At 40.5% G+C, this 21733-nt stretch overlaps 1 protein-coding gene across 1 annotated transcript; it reads left to right on the forward strand.

Annotated features, from left to right (window-relative positions):
* The first annotated feature begins 327 nt into the window (after window positions 1-327).
* LOC139636085 (zinc finger protein 850-like) lies at window positions 328-20828 on the forward strand. The gene is made up of 21 exons (XM_071503771.1): window positions 328-581; window positions 2068-2242; window positions 2343-2818; window positions 3945-4128; window positions 4501-4553; window positions 5547-5712; window positions 5807-5902; window positions 6036-6110; window positions 6221-6307; window positions 6493-6564; window positions 7722-7964; window positions 9117-9899; window positions 11089-11121; window positions 12333-12737; window positions 13434-13931; window positions 14589-15296; window positions 15682-15740; window positions 15870-16013; window positions 18712-18928; window positions 19140-19412; window positions 19940-20828. Exons 1-21 carry the CDS (start codon window positions 573-575, stop codon window positions 20560-20562), a joined length of 5379 nt encoding a protein of 1792 aa, XP_071359872.1. The 5' UTR covers window positions 328-572; the 3' UTR covers window positions 20563-20828.
* Window positions 20829-21733: the final 905 nt, after the last annotated feature.

The raw sequence follows: 21733 nt of genomic DNA on the forward strand, positions 1-21733 counted from the left end.
TATTTGTATAGCGGCAAATCATAATATACATTATCTCAAGGCACTTTACAGGGTCAAACCCAACAGTTCCCACAAAGAGCAAGCGCTTGGCGACAGGAGGGAGGAAAAACTCCCTTTTAACAGGAAGAAACCTCCAACAGAACCGGGCTCAGGGTGGGGGGGTCTGCCTCGACCGGTTGGGTTTAGGAGGAGAAATAAAGGGGGGGTGGGGGGAGGAGAGAAGAGAGGTGTACAGGTGCACAGGTGTTCCTAACAAAGGGCTCAGTGAGAGCAGCTTTGACTGATCAAGGCTCCTGAACAGGGTGTGCTGTTTAACTCTCCAGCAGGGGGCGGTATGCACCCACCTTCCAGCTGGTGACCTACCATGGACGCTGGAAAAAGAAAAAGAAAAAGGAAAAAAAAAAAAAAAAATAGAAGAAGAAGTGGTGGCGCAACATAGTTTAGCTAACACAGACAGTAGGTGTAGTTCATGACAGCTGCTCCATCCACAATAACGCAACAACTTAGCTTCACTCTGGTCTTCATCCTCTTTTTCTTATGACATCCCTCAGACCCGGCGGCCGTATCGCACTATGTTCGAGGTAACGTTGCTGCTACTCGGGCTGTTGTTGCACTGTACAGCTGGCTGTCGTTGGCCGGGGTTATGGATGTAGCTTAACTATTGCAGCTAGGGGACTTCCAGTTCATTTACCTGCAGGTGAATAAGTGGCACCCTGTTAGCTGTGGGGCCCACCGGCGTGACATCGCTTCAAATATTGATAACCCCCTTTAGCTGTGACATTTAGCAACAGCTGTAAATGAGGACTGTCAGAATAGCCTGGAAGCTAGCTAGTTAGCTGGTGGCGTTTGTTATGAACCACCTAGCGTTGCATTCAGCAGCATATGCAATGAAAAAAAAAAGATTTATTCTCTGCTGTCTGTTGAGGTTGTGAGGAAAATATCAGACGAAACGATAGGTGAAGGTGTCAAGGATAATACGAGCCACAGTAGTTTTTTTTATGCCTGCAGCCCACTGTCATAATACTGCTCTCAGGCATTTAAGATTGAACATCATTCATTTTCAGGGTGCACAGAGACGGCATGTGAATCTGACACTGTGTTTAATCACCTCAACTGCTAAATGCAAATATAGCAAGACTTTCAGACAGATAGATACATGACACTTGGTAGTTAGTTAGAAAAAAACCCCTTAAATAATAGACATTACATTAACAAAGTCTAGAAACCGGTTTTCTACTATACACTCAATTTAAAGTTTATTATCAGAATTTTTATTATATGCAAAAAAAATTATATATGTTGTACTGATAACAAGGTGAGATAAATGTCAAAACATTCACGTTGCTAATAAATAATTGTAGGCCTTATTGTCCCCACTGGCTTTCTGTCATTCTTTGACCTTTATAATCCTGAATTGGGGATTAAATTGCAATTGGTGTGGTATTAAAAAGGTCTTTAAAAAAAAAAAAATTAATTTAGTGTACACTGCAGTAACCATGTGTTGTAGTTTATACATTTAATTTTACTACTTTTTTGATTGGCTGATATAGCCCATGGTTCAAGTAAAAGAATGTTTTTTCATATTCTTTTTTTTTTTCATATAAATGCCCCACAAAGCTCTATGACCTGTTATTACATCTTTAATAAACAAAGTGCTGACACTTGCCCACTTCCCCTACACACCTGTGTAGCAGGTGGACATTAGACAATATTAAATGAGACATTTAATGTCAGACTGCAGGACTGGAAATGCTGGTCACATTCTTAGTAGAACATTTGAATGCACCCAAGTTGTAACAATAGGATGTTGTCTCATTCTGCTGTCATCAATGTGGTATTACTCATCTACCCTGATCTTCAAGTCGAAGATGATGGTCATTGTATACAGAATTTACAGAGCATGTTTTCAGAAGTATTTCTGCCAGCCTAAACTTGTATGATTGCACAGACTTTTGCCCTTGATTGCTGCTACCCTAACGCGGTGGCCACACATTTTAAAGATGTATTGCTGTATGCCTTGCAGGCACTGATTACTGAGCATGAGTGTCTGTTTCTATCTCTCAATAGGATCCTGAACTCCAAGATCCGTTGTCACTGAGTTTAAATGAAAATTATGATGACCATAATTTGACACATCATGATCAAACAAAATCACCAGCAAGTCCCGACTATAATTGTGAGACACCAGAGATTCGAGTAATCATCAAAGAGGAAGAGGACGGTTGGACTGTGAGTGAAAACTGTGAGTGGAAAATCTTAAATCACCTCACTAGATGACATACACACAGTTACTCTGTTGTGATTTGTCACGTTGTTGTTTTGCCTTGTATTGTTAAATACAGATGAGAGCTTCGGCTCAGAGGGAGACAAAGAGGATACCTTTGCACACGATTGTCAGCCACAACTCAAAGCATGTGGGAAAGAGAGCTCCATTTCACATGAAGTGAAGAGACAACAGAGGGTTAATGCGGTGGAGAGATGCTCAGAGGAGTCCGGTGGCCAGAGCTCCTCTGCCAGAGGGGGGCTTCAGAGACACATGCCCATGGACTCTGATGAGAAACCTAAGATTTCCTGTGTTCGTGGGAAGGCGCCGGGAAATGCGACTGCGGATCAGTGCAATAACACAGCAGAGAAATCTTTCTCCTGCCCAGTACGGGAGACAACCCCCGGTCACAAGAGGAACATGAATTCCCATCAGACAACACGAGCTGAGGATGGGTGTTCTTCTCCGCACCAGAGCCTTGATGTAAAACAAAGCACATCTTTGCCAACAGAAGAAGAGCTGCACGAGACCAAAAGATCAGCACCTTGCCAAACAGTATGTAGAAATGCCTGTAGAAATACAGGAAATAGCATTGTGCAAACATGATTCCTTGATAAAGAACAATCTCTCTAACTTGATTTTCTAGCCATCTAGTTGTGGTTTTATATGGTCAGCTAAAGGACTGGAATTTAGATTTACATTTTAGTTTTTATTGCAAATACATTTTAGTAATGTCACAATGGGCCTCAAGCAAAGACTGCTCATATAAATAGATTAGTTCTTAAGTGGCAGGTATGTGATTTAAGATCCAGTGGCATTAGACTTTTCTTAGACGTGTTGTAGGAGTCATGAGTCTCAGGTCTTTGCCTCTCAGTTTTATCTTCTGTTGCACCTGACAATGTATCATCACCTGCTGTAGGCTACTGGATATGTCACTCTCTTGTCTAATGTCTCAGTGACTGTTACATCCTCCCTGACTGCCCCTCACATCAGTAATGGAGAACTTTGATTAAAGCCCAAAGCCTTCCCTCTTTATGCCTGTCACTGCACAGCGCTTGAGAGATGTAAAATGTTGTTTCAGTTTTTATTTTGAAATATAACATAAGTTGTTTACATCTGTAAAACAGTGCAGTAAAATTTCACACAGACAAATGGCTGTCTTAGAAATAAAGATAAAAATACAGTTATGATCCTGAGAGACGATAAACAGGTATAACACCCACATGGACATCAACAGACCTAACTAATCAGCTCATTGTTAACCACTGCACTAGAAATTCTGCATTGTAAAAGTCTTCATCCTTTTCTTTGGTAGCATCTTTCTAGTTAAACTGTTTTCACAAACAGAGCTGCACAGGCAGCTTTACGTGGAAATTTTAGCGGTGTTGATTATGCTAATGACCAAATCTCACGAACGTGTTCCTCCTGATGAACACAACTAGTTTGTGGAGTCAACTGCTATTTTTAGTTTACTTTAAGTATCTGATAAAGTGCGACAATCAAGGTAGAGAGATAACGTTCAAAAGTAACTTACTTTCTTTCACTATGCATTCCAGCCAAATGAGAGAAATGTCAAAATCTGGTGTCACCTCTTCCTGTCAGATTGAGTTGGTGGGTGAAGACGCCTAAAAGATGATGAAAATGAAAATGAGTAGGTTTTTACAGTGTCTTCTGTATTTAGGACTCTCCTGAACGTAAGCCCCCGATGTCACACGGACTCAAGATGACGTCTGCAAACTTAGAGGACCAAACGCTTCATTTGACTGTTAGACTGCAGGCGGGGGAGGATGATGAAGAGGATGAACAAGATGAAGAAATTGGAGGTTTAATCAACTCTGATGGAGAAGTGGTTGAGTGGGATGCCAGTAAGTTATTTGTAACAGCATGTTTACTGAATAGCTCAGACTTCTGCAAGCTCTACGCATTTATTTACTCAAGGGGCCACCCTTGTTTCAGGTTCCCATGGGAATTTTTAGAATTTATTTGGTAAAGAATATTTTAAGTAACAGTTGATTAAAAGTTGCATTCTGGGAGCTGGCATTTAAGTGTTTCCAAAACAACATTTCTGACATTTAGGAAAAGTATCATACAGAGTCTTCGTTATTTTCTTTTCTTCATTATGTTCAGATTCACAGTTTAATGGGGGGTTGTAACTCACAACAAAGTTGTTAAATTGCCCTCTGCTATGCAGCCTGTCAGGTAGATGTGAACCTAAACCTGATGTGAACCTTTTACAGGAGACAGTCCCGACCGAGGCTCTGATTGCACAGGAAGTCCACAGCCTAGCAAGGTAATTTCTCTTCAGGCATAATTTATCAACTTGACAAGGCAAAGGGATGGAAGGGGGCTGTCCCCATTAAGTCTCTTGAAACCATTGATTCCTTAAATAGCCCAAAATGCAGCGTTTCCACTTTGAAAAAGGGGACAGCTAGAAAGGACAAGATGAAAATGTATTGGAAAACAATTTCAGATTTAATGCACACCAAAACTACAATTCATGTGTTAAATGAATTTATCATAGCTGTCGCCAGAATTGTATTTCTGCCTGAGGTCTGTGCAGCAGGTGCATGCTAAAATTAGTAAGGAAGGAGAGCAGCCAGTGGCAGTTCTAGCTTGTATCATGCCCTCATCAATTACATCATCATATGAAATCTGCCCAGCAACTACATGGTTAATACTGATAGTGTACAGAGATAGAAGTGCATTATTTGATAGATTCCCCTGCTCCAGTGGGGGGAACCTGTGGTCAAACTACCCTCACCCCCCCTCCACCTCCCACCACTTTCTTAAACTAGAAAGTCCACCCCCATTGACGTGATGTGCAGACAGATAGAAAATGGAACACGTAAATGAAACTTTTTTTTTATTTTGCAAGCGTCCATGCTGCCCCCCCGACAAGATGCTGCTCATGTCACCCAAATCTAAATCAGCCATTCAGAGCAAATGTCTAAATCTTGACTAACTTTACTGATCAAAATTACTACAGCAGCATGACTTCTGTTTTATGGTAGAAGATCAACATCAAAATATACTTATGAACCGAAATTTAGTCGCTAAAGGAGAGTATCTTCATCTCACTGCAGGGGAGATGATTAGGCAGCATCGCTAATTAACTGTTATCAGTTGCATTTGCTTCTTGAGCAGAGCATCACAGGATAGTTTGGATCACCCCCTATAACTGCCATAAATGCATATGTCCGCTCTGTTTGCAGCCTGAAGCACTGTTACCTAGGGAGGGTTTTGAGGGTATATTTCTGATGGTTTTTAATTATCATGATCACAGGGTATCGGCCTGTCCGAGTCTCAGCTTCAAGGCCAAAGCCAGAGAGACAGCAGTAGTCCAACGCTCATCATGGAAGTTGTGTCTGTGGGAGAAGATGAAGAAAGGGAAGAAGGGGAGGAAAAAGAGAGAGTAGTAAAGATGACAACTGTTTCGCCCTTGTACCGTGGTAAACGGAAATCAAAAGAAAAATTAAAACTGTTCAGCTTGTAAATAATAGTTTTGTCTCAGTTCTGAGTTTATCTTTTCACACGTGATGCCAGCAGGAAAGAGACACAGAAGGAAGAACAAGGTTCCAGAAGTAACAGCGACATCATTAGACGTCTCAGATGCAGAGAAAGAAGGTCCTGCAACGGCTGGTGAGTCTCACTGGGAGACCATATTCACAGTATTGACATAAGTACAGTAGTACATGTAGAGGATTCAACGTAAATGAAATTGTGTTGCTTTCCATACTGAAATATTTTCAACCATTGTGTTTATGTCACACAGTGAGGAGAAGGGGCAAAAGAAAGATTTCAGTAACTCCACTGCTCTCTGGAGAAGATTTAGAGGCAGAGCCTGGAAGTGAGTGTTCCTCCTGATTTTTATGGAGATTCAGTTCATGCTTAAGCATTTGAAATGATAATTTTGCATGTTATTGTATGTTATATGTTTCTTTTGTTGTTTTCTTAAAGTATCAAGGCGTACACGAAGAAAGAGAAATGTCCCCACCGTAGTGGAATCAGAAGAATTAAACACAAAAACGACCCGCCGTGTCGCTGGTAAGACAAGAAAAAATTAGTTTCACTAGTTGGGATGGGTTTTTGATTTAGCTGACTCTAAACATCTGGTTCTTGAACATGTTAAATCAAATTTTCAACTGGTTCTCAATATCCAACCCAGTTCATATGAGAGTTTTATATGTTAGACCAAAGTAATAAACTGTTCTTTTTTTTTCCTCTGACAGCAAAGCGGCCTTACAGAAGAAGGAAAGACACCAAACCATGTGCTGAAGGAGAAAACACAGTTGTTTCATCTGGTAAGAGCAAGTAAAATCTCCTCTGTAGAACCAGTATGGTGTCTTTTGATGAGGAAAGAAATGTTGGGTGTGTTTAAATTGCCTTTGTTTTTTAAATTGGCTTATACCATGTGACTCATGGTTAGCCCAGTTTCACCAGTATTAACTGGTAATATAGGGCATAGTAAAAATACTGCTATGGCTGGGTGCAGTTAAATAAACCTGCTGCAGTGATTTAGAGCATGGGATACACTCACGACAGGGACTGTGAGTTTAATGTTCACGTGCCAGGTAATTTCTGTTAGCAGACACACCCCAGACAGTCAGGTCACGCCATAAGTAGAGATGCTGGGCTTTTTCCATGGTTAAACAAAGCATTAATTAAAACAAGGGAGACACGTATCCAAATATCCAAATGGGGAGCAGCAGTAGTTCTCGACATGTAGTGCCAGTCCAACCTGTGTCATCTATCAGCAGAAAAGACATGCCAGTGTGCACAGTTGATTGTGCAAAGAAAAATAAAAGTGCAATGATAGTATAAATACCATAAATAGGTTTGTGTGTTTGCTGTTGAGTACCTGGATATCTGGTCTATAATGGACCATCATATAAACTCACTTATGTGATGGTCTAGTATCTGAAAAAGCTTAATATTAAATTCAGGTCATGTTTTGAAAAGGACATTTTATAGTATATCAATGCTTCAACATTTCCCATGATGCAGGATGCACTTAAAAAAAAATATCTGTGTTCATGTAAATCCTCAAAACTCACTCACACCTGAACAAAAGAGCACACATGAAAAACAAGAACTTGTTGCTATAACACCCACTGCCTGCAGGTGGTGCAGTGTTAAACTGGAGCAGCTGTTACTTTCTTTGTCTGTAGGTGGCGACATCAGCATGTCCACATCTGCAGGTCTAAACTGCTGCTGCTGTTATTTTCCTTTCCTCCTTTTCCTCCCAGTGTGACAGTTACATGCCAGTTCTATTTGGTGTTTAGCACCTAAAAATAAAAATACTTTTGGTGAAGAACACAGCGAGTTTACACGAGTTATTAAAGCAAACAAATTAACTTTATTAACAGAAAATGGTTGCTAAGTAATTGTATTTTAATAAGTTAGGCTTTACATGAACAGCCTAACCTTATAAATTCACATTATTTTTTCCGCCACACAGGGAAGAAGCGGCCTGGCAGAAAGATGGTTCGTCTACCAGTAGAAATACCTCCAGAGCTCCTGAAGAAGCCCAGAGAGAAGATAGAGTACCACTGCTCAGTGTGTGGCAAAGAGTTCCCTCATGCCTATAAACTAGAGAGGCACGAGCTGATCCACACAGGAGAGAAACCTTACTGCTGCTCCATCTGTGGTCGCGGCTTCAACCAGAAGGGGAATCTCAAAACACACTACAAAGTCCACTTAGGTGAGAGCTGTTACAGGAAAACTGGACAATGCTTAACCATCTGGCTCAAACCTTTGTCAGTGTTTGAGCCAAGAGTTTGTGGGAGTGGGTCAAATGGGTTCATTCAAACTTTTCAAGGGAGTCACTGATACAAGAAACATTTTAATGGACATACAGCTAGTTCAGTTTCCGATAACAGTGGAAAAAAATTGAATTTTAAGTAAATTACATAGATAAAAAATAGGGCGATCAAGAAATGACACTCCTGTGTTTGACCAGTGTTGTGCAGCAGTGTTTTATCAGTTTTATGCTCAAAGTCAACTTGAAATAGATAAATTGCCAAACCACTGGGATACATTGCTTTTGCACCACAGTTACAAAAAATCTATACTATCACAGCCGTAGTTAAAAACTGTTTGTCTAAAACTGTGAGCGAACTTTAGCTAATGTTAAAGTTTAACAGACAAGACAAGTTTCTGCTCAGCCCTGAATGTCCAGAGATTCTGGTCAAAGTGAAAGTAAAACCATTGGATTCAGACTATTGTTTACTATCTGCTAGCACTGACTGCTGGTCAGTACTCGACTTCTGTCTAGCTATAACATACAAGGCTGGAAAAGGACTTGAATAATCAGTCAGCACTAGATTGTTTATTAACCAACCGACCATCACTCTGTTGGCCACAATTCTTGCTAATTTCTAAATATCAAAGCAGCACAGAGTGGCATTTCTCTTTCTAACGCACCATCTTTGGCCCAACATACAGTCATTTGAAATTAAAAGGTAAGGTCAAGGGTTAACTTTGGCTCATAAAACAGATGTTCATACAACTTTTAAAATCTTAAAATGCCCAAAATCTTCTGAAGGACAGTTGGGCACAGGATGATTATTGTGACTGGACATATTATGTTTTAAGGGGGTCATCGTTGCAGTGGCTCACTCTTGCTCAAACCCTGCTTTATCCATAGTAATTCTGACGTTATTGCAAGACAAAATATTTGATTCCAAATGGCACAATTTTAGCACAAAACCCCTCATTTAAAACTATAGATACTTTGACAATCAGACAAACAGAAGGAAAACATAAGCTGAAGTCCTGAACAATGCAAAGGTTGTTATTCCTAAAGAGGACAAAGACTAAAACATGGTTGTGTCTCTACTTTCTCTCTGTGAAGGTCGTAAGGGTGTTGCGGACTATGACGATGAGGTGAATCCCATAGCATCAGAACTCTCAGAATACTTGAAGTCTCTGCCGGGGGAGTCCAAGATCAGGTCATCCCTCCGTTGCCTGGAATGTGGGAAAGAATGTGAGAGTCAGTCTGCTTTACAAGCACACCATATTACTGCACACACACAGACAGCTGCTGAATCAGACACAGCGGAGCACAGCACATCGCAGCTTCTCTTCTGCCGTCGCTGTGGCACTCAGTTCAGTGAAAAAGAGAAGCTGGAAGACCACATGAAAACCCACATCAAGGAGAAGCCCTACTCGTGTCCCGACTGTGGCAAGAGGTTCATCAACGAGAGCTACATACAAGTCCACCAGCGCATCCACACTGGGGAGAGGCCGTTTCTGTGCTCCCAGTGTGGCAGAGGTTTCCACACAGCTTCATCTCTCAAGCTGCATGAGATGCAGCACTCCGAGGAAAGGCCGTTCGCATGTACCATCTGTGGGAAGACGTTTCGGATTAACTCATACCTAACAGCACATTACCAGACCCACATTAAAGACAGACCTTTCATGTGTAGCATCTGTGGGAAAGGCTACTCTAGAGCCGAGGAACTGAAGGTACACCACAGGCTTCACACTGGAGAGAGACCTTACGAGTGCGGAGAATGTGGGAAGAGCTTCATTTACCGCCAGGGTCTGCGGCAGCATCAGCGCACACATGCTGGAAGACGCATCGGGCCAACCAGACAGCTCGGTCGACCGAAGCAACAGGCCAGGCTGGACATTTAACAGTTGCTCTAATGATGCATTTTTTAGTTGTTAACTGTGTTTGAAAATATTGCATTAAAATGCGCTTCTTCCCTCTTTTTCTTCCTTCCATTCCTCCCACCTACAGCATAGACGATTACTGTCTGAAAACAGAGTTGGCGTGGATTGCCAAGAATAATTTGGAAGCTTACTGTGTACTGCGTCTCTCTTGTATTCTTGTTTTGTAATCATGTTTTTATGTTTACTCTAGTAGCCCATCTGTACAATTTGAGTGCCTTTGTATCCTGCATGCCAAATACTAATACTTAATGTTAAAAAATTATGCACAATATCCTTGTTATTTTAAAATCCATGAAATACAGAAATTTTTCAGAAACATGTCTTGGTTTTTTTGGATTTGCATTTGAAGTAATTTATCCTTGTATCATGAAATTTGTGGGGCATAGGGCATACTACAATCAGCTTATAGATCACTCTGATCAAACAATAAAACTGAGAGAGCATCTTCTGGTCACACTGGAGGTCACATGGCCACCAAAAGTACCTGGAATTTTTAGAGCAAATTTCATGGCAATCCAATCAACAGTTGTCAAGATATTTAGATTTAGGGTGGAATTTTAATTCAGTGTAAGTTATTTTGTAAAATAAAACAATAGTTTTATACTTAATCCAAAAGATTAAAATTATATGTCCAGCTCTGAAGCATTATCATGGAGAGGACTTAATGATTTAATATGCATTAAAATGCAGATTTTACAAACTTTGCTTCAGTGTAAAAATGTGTTCAATCTTTGTAAAGTCACAAGATGCTTAATTATCAAAAGATCTACACAGTTTTGAGCAATAATTCTGCTGCACAATATGCCTTCAGATTAAAAGCATTTAGTCTACAGTCTACATTAAATCTTCCAAAAACAATATTTAGCGTCCGTTCCTTGGTTGGAATCAGATTTAAAACCATTTAAGCTGCTTTTGAAACCTTAAAAGCAGAGGAATATTTCACATGTGTTAGCAGACAGCTGTTATGGACACCAACTGACAGCTTGAGTTGCTTATTTGTGTCCTCCAACCTGGCAACCCTGAGCCCAAGTTGCCTCCCACTCTGTTAGCGCTACATGCTAACCGTTACCTTAGCTTGTGCAAAGACATGAATGACCTATGTACAGACTCACTGCGGTGATGTCGAGACTCGGGGACGTGACTTTAAGCTAACGTCGTGATTTTTATCCACCGCGAAGAAGGTGAGTTTGATAAATCTGCCCATAAAGGTCGAGTTAGTGCAACATGCTAGCTCGCCGTTAGCCAGCCGTCCATTAGCACCAGCAGCATGATAACTTCTCAGGTTTGTTTACAGCCAAAGCAGCACAGCAGAGGCGTGTCAGTGCAGGAAAGAGTCTGTTCTACCGATTCTGCTGCAGCTTATCAGCGGTGTGTCATTAAAATAAATGAAGACAGTGTCAGTGAGATATAATTTTAATTTTAGATCTTATATGATGCAGCACAGTTACGCTCACTCCGCTGGTGACATGCATTTATGATGACATTTATAATCACGTTTATGTACCATGTTATTAAATATTATTGCACTATCATGGTGCCTTTGTGGAAAATGTGTGGATATCTATATTTAAAAAAAAAAAGATTATTTTCATCTCTTAATCTTATGATTATTTTCTTGATTAATTGTTTAGTCCATGATATACAGTGAAAAATGCCAATAACAACTTTGTGTGTGTCTCCAAATGTTTTGTTTGGTCTGACCAAAAGTCCACAACCCAAGTTCTTCATTTTACTACATATGAATATATGAAGCAGCAAATCTTGGCTTTTGAGAAGCTGCAACCTGAGAATGTGTTTCACAACTTTTTCACAACTTTTAATTGAAAAATGACCAAGTGTTTCAGCCCCACTATCTAGATATTAAGTGTGGTATCCAAATATTAAAAACTAGATTATTACAATGTAATAACAGATAAAAACTGAGGGTGATGAGAATAGAGCAGCTTCTTTGTTCTGGTGACGAAGACATTCACACTGCAGCAGGGAAACCTGAACAAACCCAGGAGATCCACAAAGCATTTGTGTCAAATTCGTAAAAACTTATTCAAAACTCAAAGTCATCTGTGCCAGCACACCAAGAAATGAGTGAGGAATCAAGCTTTATCTTTTGAAACACTCTAATTCTTCACACTAAAGAGAAACATTTCTTCTGCCCAGTGTGTGTTATGAGCTCTTCTCTGATGAGACGGGTCAAATCTCATATAAAAACACACACCAAAAAGACCGCTGTCATGACAAAGGTGCAAGAGACAGTTGGGGGTTTGATGAACTCAGAAGGAGAAGAGTTGGAATGGGATCCTGCCATCGCTAGGAAGTGAAAATAGTTAGGTTTTTTCAATTAATATACCGTCATTTCTCGCTAACAACTAAACATCTCCATGTTTTATTGTAGGAGACATTCCTGATGTGCACCACACTGATGACCAGCAACTGGACAGAAGCATGGACCTCTCTTGCTGCTGCCATATGTGTGGTAAGAAATTCGCGAGCAGCAGAGCTGTACAGCGACACCAGAGGACTCACACGGGAACCAAACCTCATAAATGCTCACAGTGTGGAAAAGGCTTTAATTTCCTGAACAGACTGAGGAGACACCTTTTAATCCACACCAAAGAAAAACATTACACCTGCCCAGTGTGTGACAAGAGATTATCTGGCGAGGACCGACTGAAGGAACACCTCAGCGCACACGGATGGTCAGCTGAAGCCAAGGAAGCTGCAGAAGCTCTGAATGGAGTGGAGACTGTCAGGACTCCGATCAGCTCGGACACTTCACGTCTGGAGAGGAATTCTGCTGGTAAGTTGATTCAGTTATAATAATAATAATAATAATTAAATTAATTAATTAATTATTAATAATTAATTATTAATAATTAAAAGTGCTTCTGATTTCAAGGAAACTTCAAGGAAAAATTTTCTCGCTCACCATTAGTGGTATCGAGTCGCACAGTGTACTGTACTTTAATGTGTGATGCTCAAAGCTGTAAAAAAATATTATTTATTTGAAAAACCCAGGTGCAGTTTATTTTTACTATAAGATGATCTCTTTGGAAGCAAGTAGTCCCACTGAAAACTATTGACCACGAGGTCTTTGGATGATTCCAATTCACAGAGACACTTTTACTGGAATAAGTTGCTATACATTTTTAAATGTAATTTATCAATGTTGTGACCTTCAGAAATAATCTCCAAGTTGAAATCTCAGCAAATAAAATCAAAAGGAAAAATTCTTTTTGTTATTTGGGTGAACTGACCCTTTAATGACAAGACTGCAAGTATGTCCAAAGTTAAAATAAAAAGAGCCAGTATATTAATGCTTCATTGTGAGCATGTAGGTGTCAAGACGCAAGAGATAAGGGAGAATATCAGACAAAAATGATAAAGTGTTCTTAATTTCTCTGTCTGCTAATTTCCTCCAAACGTAGAAGAAAGAGTGGCAGTTTTTGTGCTGTTGATTTGTGCACCCCCCAGTTTCTTTGTTCCATACACGCAGGTAATGCTCCTGAAGTTACATCACCTGGTGACCTGCACACAGCCATGCCAAGCAAACCTGGATCTAACCACTCTGTGAACACAACATCCAGGAAACGTCGAAAGAAAACAGAGGCTGAGGAGCTCTTCAGCTGCACAGAATGCAGTAAGGCGTTCCAGAGTGTCTACGCCAGAGACCGCCATCTGCGAGAGAAACATGGCAAACACCCGCTCCACAAGTGCTGCGATGTCTGTGGACAGATGTTCAGAGCCAACCGAAGCTTAATAGTTCATCGGAGGATATACCACCCAGGACCTACAGCGGCTGTGGAACGTGAAGAAGAGCCCAGAGCCCCAAAGATGTATATTTGTTCAACGTGTGGGAAGCAGTTCCCTACTAGTGCCTCACTGAAAAGGCACATTATTATTCACTCAGGAAAGAAACCATACAAGTGCACTTTGTGTGGAAGAGGTTTCACACAGATTGGAAATCTCAGAACACACCAGAGGGTTCATAAAGGTGAGAACACTGAGCTCTGATGATGTGTCCTTGGCAGTTTTCATGTCTGCTTGTGACATTGTTGAACACAAATAGACTGAAACTTTATATTGGAAATATCTGTATCGTACATGAATAATTTCCTTAATTTTTATAGTTCTTTTTCCCTTACAATAAAGCTAAGATGAAATTATCACATTATCATCAACAGAGCACACAGGGTTTTATTATTTAAAGCTGCATTAATTGATTTTTATTTGGGCATCAAGGTGGATCAACAATAAGCTAGCTAACAACAGATTGTTGCCTAATAACATTATAGCAAACACAGAACATCATTAGCATTTATTAAATGCACCACTGTAATGTTAATGTCGTGTTAATCCAAGCCCTTTTTACCTGACCAGACCCTGAGCTTCTGTAAACTTGATGAGAGCTTGAACCAAAACAGTAAAGTTGCGTGAGCCGTAAAACCACAACAATTAGCTTAAAGATGCTAAAATGCTGAGTAGAGCTGAGGGGAACTGCAGAGTGGGGTGATAACTGTCTGTGGGTTCATCACTTTAAGAGACCACCTGCGCAGTACACATGGTGATTTGATCTATTGTTAATCTAAAAATATTGATAATTGCAGCTTTAAATTTGTATCAACTTAATTTTTTCTTTTTCTTCCTACAGGGGAATTCACCAATGGAGCAGCATCAGAGGAAAGTTCCCCTGAACCTGAAGAGGCTCAGTCATCAGTGGAAATCTGCTTCTGTCACTTGTGTTGGACACAATTTTCAGATAAGCAACTGTTAGAAGAACATCTGAAGCAGGTCCATGAATCAAAGAAACCATTTTGTTGCACACAGTGTGGCAAGAGATTCATGTATCTCCAGAAATTAAAAGAACATGAAGCTTGGCACGAGGGTCTGAAGCCCTACCAGTGTTCCCGGTGTGATAAAGGTTTCCAGACCTCAAAGGGACTAGAGAACCACATGCGAGATCACACGGGAGAGAAACCATTCCTATGCATTACATGTGGGAAAAGGTTCAAGCAGGAATCTACTCTGAGAGCACACTATGTGACCCATTCTGGAGAGAGGCCTCATCTCTGCTCCATCTGTGGTAAACGTTATGCCAGGACTGAAGAGCTGAAAGTCCACCTCAGAGTTCACACAGGAGAGAAGCCGTACCAGTGTGATGAGTGTGGGAAGAGTTTCTACTACAGGCAAGGTTTCAACAACCATAAGAAAACTCACAATGCCAAACCCATAGGACCTACCAGGCGGCTCGGTAGACCCAGACAGCTGGGGCGTCCTGGGAAGTCAAAGAGGCCCAAGAAGATCTCACAAAGTGCCCTGCCTGATTCAGACGCAGAGGACTTGAACTCGGAGCCTCCTGGTAGGTGTGTTGACTTACCTTTCTAAATCGGAGCCCGTGAAGGGTGACCATGCCTTCTATGACCACGTTCTTCATAACACCTCGTACATACAGTATTGCTTTTAAGCAGATGGAAAAGTGTGTTTTGTTAATGCATGAATCTAAAAATGTGTCAAGTTTTAAAAAGATAGAAATTAATGTTTAATTCAGGGCAAGTGTGGCGTGTATTTTAATGTTTACTAGAGATCATTTGTGTAAGTTTTATGTCAGCTGCAGTAGTAACACAAGCGAAGAAATGTTTGAAAAGTCACTGACTCTTTAAACGAATCACTAAAATATTAACTATTTGTTGTGTAACCTAACTATTGGCTATAATATGATGAATATGAGTCATTTGTTAAAACAGGAAACAGGCCTCATCATCAGCTCGGGACAGAAAATCACACTGCAGAGAACAACGACCAGGTCAGAGAAAATGCATCCAGTAGTTGTTAAGATTAACTTCACAGAGCAACATTAGCAGTTATGTATCACTCTCCTTTTAGTTTTTTATTTATTTTTGGTCTCCACCAATTGTTGCTTTATATTTTTCAGACATCCATGTTGAACTTTGGTCATTATACGGCAATCAGCTCTTGGGACCAAAGCCCCCACACGACAGAAGCAGAGGGGCAGGAGGCTCACTGTGGTCCAGCAGGAGGGATCGTTGGTTTTAGTGCCCTCCTTAGGGGCACAGCAGTAAGTCATACCAAATCATAGCTGTTCTTGTTACCTTGACATCTGACAATTAAGTTAAATGATTCGAAAATGTGCTTCTTCGGAGAGGGGGTTACAGCCAATTCAGTGGTCTGTCCAGTCTGACCACTGAACATGGTGGCTGACACAAACCAGTGGTTACTACCACTATGGTCCCTGTGGTGTGAACCAGTTGCTCAGTGGCCCTTCTCCCTTCCCTCTCATTTGACTGTGTGGTACACTTTTGCTTGCTGTTAATGTATTGTCTTTGTTTATGGAGAAAATTGGTCCAGACCAATGTCGAGGTGTTGCTGAATTGTCCCTAGTAATATATTTACCCATCACAAATGGTCTTGTTATTTCAACTGCCCGTTTTTATCACTGGTAAGGTCTATGCAGTATCTACTCAAATACTTGACCATGATCTGGCGACCATCAATTTCAAATTGTTATATATTGTTGACCAGCTGCAGTAGCTTAAGATTAGTTGATATTATATTTAAATTTCAGTGGTTAAGTGTTTGCTAATTTGTGAAGCCAAAATGCCCAAAGACATTGGGACCTTTTTAAAGAAGCGCTAAAGTGTAAGTAACAGCTGAGCTCATCTAATAGAAATGTTCTTTTGTCAGTCCAAACATGTATTTAACATTTAATTCCACCACCTTCCTTTCCATAAGTGGCTCAAGAGCAGAGATCTTACTGTGTATAGGTCATTAAGACATGGGCATTATTTGTAAATAAGCCACAGCTTGATCTGCTGATTTGTTTTTTAATGTCAGGCATCATTTTATTTTGAAAATCCTGTCAGCACCACCCGACCAACAGACACACAGACAGGTGAGCTGCAGCCTCTCATGTCCTTTCTATTTATCAAGGTTTCTGTTGATTAAAAATGTAAAGGTAAGGTTCAGGCAAGTCATGTGAGCAAACATATATCAGGCTCTTTATGTGGGAATGTGTGTGCACACTGTTCAAGCGGTATGATTGAGAAAAAAAAGATGTGCCTACCAAAGATGAAACCAAACAATGCATCGGATCAACTAAGCACCTGATGAATAGCCCAAATGAAACAGTCAGTAATGCAAACAACAATAATATAGTCATGTTCCCCTGACAATATCATTTTTATTGTCTTATTATCTTGACATCATGTTGTGCTGTCGCATTTTGAGAGTATTTTTCTTTTATATTGAAGTTTAGAAATACGTGTTTTGGCCGAGCGGCGCTATCCATGGTGCTGAAGTAGCTTTCACCTTTCCTTTTGTTGACAATGATCGCATCCCTCATGTGTCTGCAAGAGGAAAGGGCTAGACCACGTGGTTTGACTGAGTGAGGCGTCACCATGGTTATACGTCACCGGTAACAGCCAATGAACGCTGACGGCGACCGTGTAAACACACCGGGGGCTCAGACTGGAGCAGCTCCGGTGAGCTAGCGGAGCTTGCCGAAGGTAAGGCAGTGGATCTTGCCAAAGTTGTAAGAAACAGTTGTAAAAACACCACTGTCTTATAAAACAAGTTCCTCTGTGGAGCCAACACACGCCGAGAAAGAGAGAACAGGGGAGGGGGAGAGAGAGAGAAGCCAACGCTAACTGCTAAGCTAAAGTTACTAGCAGATCCGTAGCTTAACTGTGGAGTTAGCAAAAAAAAAAAAAAAAGTCGCTAAAAGAAGGAGAAAGCTACTAGTTTAATGGCAAAATTGGATGGGATTGAGACAAGGGCAGGGAAAAACTTGTCCCAGTGTAGCTGGTGGTCATGTTATCTGGTGGTGCTTGTTTACATATTTCATTGCCTGTGGTCGCAAATCGCAGATTCGTCATTTTCTCCATTGCAGGCCTACCTGATTGTACAGTGTGGCCAGATATTGAAGACCCCCCCGAAATAAAAACTAATAATCACCAGTTAATGCAAAGTGCATATCCGTGCCAATATCACTCTACAGACAATAATACTAAACGTGCTGGCCAAAATAAATATACACATAAATTAAGACCGTGATGGGATTTGATACAATAATCAAACAGATGCCTTCCTCTTCTTTCCACTGATCTCATCAACGCACACAATGTTTCACAAATACATCTTGTAGCTACTAGCGATCACTCTCAAGTCACAACAGTCCTATGCTCCATAACTCAGGTAACACTGCACACTCAAAAGTCACACACATCTTACATTCACAAATAAATATCTAACTACTTCACACTTTCTCTCTCTGTGTCTCACAATAATCCCCAAACACACCACGAGTAAGAAGTGTACGTGATCACCTGTATACCCCTCGCCATTCCAGTCTGCTTGCTTGTATAACAGTTTGTAGACTATTATTGTCACATCATTGCAGTATGTCAGTTATGGAATTACCATTTAGGATGGACAGTACCTTGTCTGATGAAAGTGCTATTGGGGTAGATTTCCACTCAGAGGAGGCAAACTGGCTCCATGAATCGAAGGTAGTAACATGTTGCAGTGATAGAATCAAGGGAAACAAGTTAAGTAAGTAGTTACAATATGCTCTCTATGCAAGGGCAGCGATCATCTTCCTGTGTTTGGTGTTGGTTTTAAAACATAAACTGAGGTTGTCAACTTCTGACTTGAGGTTAGCAGCAGCTACGCCTGCAGCAGGTGTGCACCGCCATCTTGACGCTTGTGTTTCATGATGATCAGGCATGATGATAATTTTAAACCTCTCATGGTCACAGGATCAGGAGCACTTTGAGGAGAGCTGTCCAGCAGAGCAGCCCTCCTGGCCCTCTGGTGCTTCCTCTGCACCGACCTCAGAGCTCGGTCTCAGCTCACATCACCCACATAACATCACATCAGAGGAAATGCATCTGAGCAAGATGGCTGAAGAAGTAGTTGAGCATGCAGAACAGAGACCTGAAACACAGGGCCAGCATCACAGCCCAGCATCTAAGGGTGAGTTAGACTGAAATGGGAATAATTTTCTGTTTTATTTTATTTTATAGTTTATTTATCAGGTGCTATACACACTACATTTATTACACTAACGCTCATTTTCATCTATAGTCCTAGAACATAGGTCCATCAGTGATGTGTAGTTTGATGTAGAAATCACAGTATTAATAAATAAAATCACATTAGACTCATGGTGATTTTTTTTCTATAGGACAAACTCCAAAAAGGCCAGAAGCTGTGGATGAACCAGGCTCCCATGAACAGCCTCAGGAAAAGCTGTCTGTGGAGCCGAAACAAAACCAGGGGCCACGCAGACCAAAGAAGAAGTACGACTGTGCGACCTGTGGAAAAGTTTTCTGTCACAACTCCGCTCTGAAGCGACACCTTGTGATTCACTCAGGAAAAAGACCGTTTAAGTGCTTCATATGTGGAAGAGGATTCACCCAGAGTGGAAACCTGAAAACACACATGAAAGTTCACAGAGGTCAGAAGCAACAAAGTGACACCTTTTTCTTTTTAATAGACATGTTTGTGGTCTTATGTTTTTCAGTGAAGTCTTCCCAACTTTACCTTAATAATAACTTATAGCTTAATTTGTTTGTTTTCCGATTAAGAAAAAGATAAGTTATGTTGATCTAATCTTGTCTTTTCACAACAGTATTTTATGTTGTTTTTTAATTTTGTCTTGAAATTATTGCATATTACATATTGTATATGTTATACCAGAAAGTGGCACAACAATCATCTGAGAGAAATATGTGGTTCTAAAAGTTTGGTGATGTTGGGGTTTAGCTGGTAAACTACTGTAACTGATGAGGTGATTATTAACATGCTAGCCAGCCAGGCTAACACAATAGCACTGGAGGCTACTTTGTGTTTTCTTTGTACTTTGCCTTTCCTCTGCTCTGACCTTTTGTTCCTGATTTTTTTTTATGCTGGTGGGGCTGTATTTTCACAATGCAGAACTGTCCCAACAATAAATGACTACAAATGTGTTTGTTTTCCTCACAGGAGAGTTACCAAATTGGACATTAGTTCAAGAGACGAGTCGTCCTGAAGAAACTCCTGTGACAGTTCATGTGTGTGGAGAGTGTGGAATGGACTTCCCTCAGAAACAGCAGCTGGAGGAACACAGAGAGAGTCACAAAAAGCCTTACGCATGTTCTGACTGTGCCAAGACGTTCAAAAACGAATATTATTTTAAACTACATAAGCGCATTCACTCTGGAGAGTCACCTTTCCTCTGTTCAGAGTGTGGGAAGAGCTGCGTCACGGCAAGTTCGCTTCGAACACACGAGTTGACGCACACTGGGGAGAAGAATTTCCACTGTGATCAGTGTGGGAGGGCTTTTTCACAATCCTCCCACCTCAGCATGCACCTCCAGACACATACTGGGGAGCGACCTCATCTCTGCTCAATCTGTGGTAAAAGTTACTCCAAAGCAGGTTGTCTGAAAGTTCACCTGCGGGTTCACACCGGAGAGAAACCGTATACTTGTGAGAAATGTGGCAAGTGCTTCTATTACTCTCAAGGTTATCAAGCACATCTGAAGATTCACAACAAGAAGCCAAAACTGCCAACAAAACCTCTGGGGAGACCAAAACAGCAGCTGTTAGTGGTAAATGATCAATAACATCATCTGGGAAATTGACAGTAATCTGAACAGACATACAGGAAAGAAAGTAAATATATTCCAGTTGACACAAGAAAAAAAGTAAATGTATTCCAGTGGACCCTTCTATTACTATGTGAAATTAAACGTCTTTCAAATAACTGATGTGATTGGCCGAGGAATATGGTAGGAATCATATGTAATGGTACAGTATCTGGTGTATGGTCTGCTCTATTGTTACCTGTAATGGATAATAGTATGGTAATAATAAATCACTAGATTGTGAATCATTGTTAATTTTATGTGTTTATTTATGTGTTTCTATTTTTGATTGATGCTATATGCACTGGATTATTATAGCTATGCAGCAGGATCACAGTGTTAGTGTTATCTGAATCATTGTTGGGACTTTATTTTAGTGTCATTTGGTTGCCGTTCTGTTAACTCAGAGCTCCTGCTGTGAAAGGGTATTTTCTCATGCCACATTCTTTTTCCTGATCATGTGCACCTCCTGCCCCTCCATCCGTTCATATCTGTTCAGTATCGCACCTGGCTCCAGCTGTCAGTGAGCAGAATAGTCCAAATGATTTTTATTCCTGAGCCATATCCTCCAGTTCCTCCGGTGCCAACCTGTGCAATACCTCAGGGTGTTCTGCCCACAGTGTCGTATCAGATCTTCAGAGGGAGGCCTCCCGGCATCATTCAAAAAAAAAAAAGTTTTGAATTTCTGCTTACAGTGCTTGACCCAAAAATTGTAGCGGAATGTAAATAAGTACATTTACTGTACTTAAGTACTTGAGTATTTACATTTGATGCTATTTTACACTTTTACACTTATTTGATATTTTTAGTAAATCGTTACTTTGCATATTCATTATTAAGTATGTCAATCAAATGATAACTTAGCAGGTATTATTATAGATTAAACTACCCAGGAGATTAAAATTTAAAATTAGCCCCATCTTTACCACCTGCAACATTAAAGTGCAGCTTCCACATTAATGCATTAATAGTTCTCCTCAAGTAATGTTATTTACTGTTTATTATACTGGGCCATTCTCCATAATCGATACTGTACTTTTACCTCTCTACTTTAAGTATATGTTTATGATGATACTTACATGAGATTTTGAATGCAGGACTTTTTCTTATAAGAGTATTTTAGTGTTATTGACACTTGCTTTAACATAAA

This window comes from Trachinotus anak, unplaced genomic scaffold (genome assembly GCF_046630095.1).
Source record: "Trachinotus anak isolate AG129_WGS33_773 ecotype Australia unplaced genomic scaffold, CSIRO_AGI_Tana_v1 ptg000019l, whole genome shotgun sequence".
NCBI classification, from domain to species: Eukaryota; Metazoa; Chordata; class Actinopteri; order Carangiformes; family Carangidae; genus Trachinotus; species Trachinotus anak.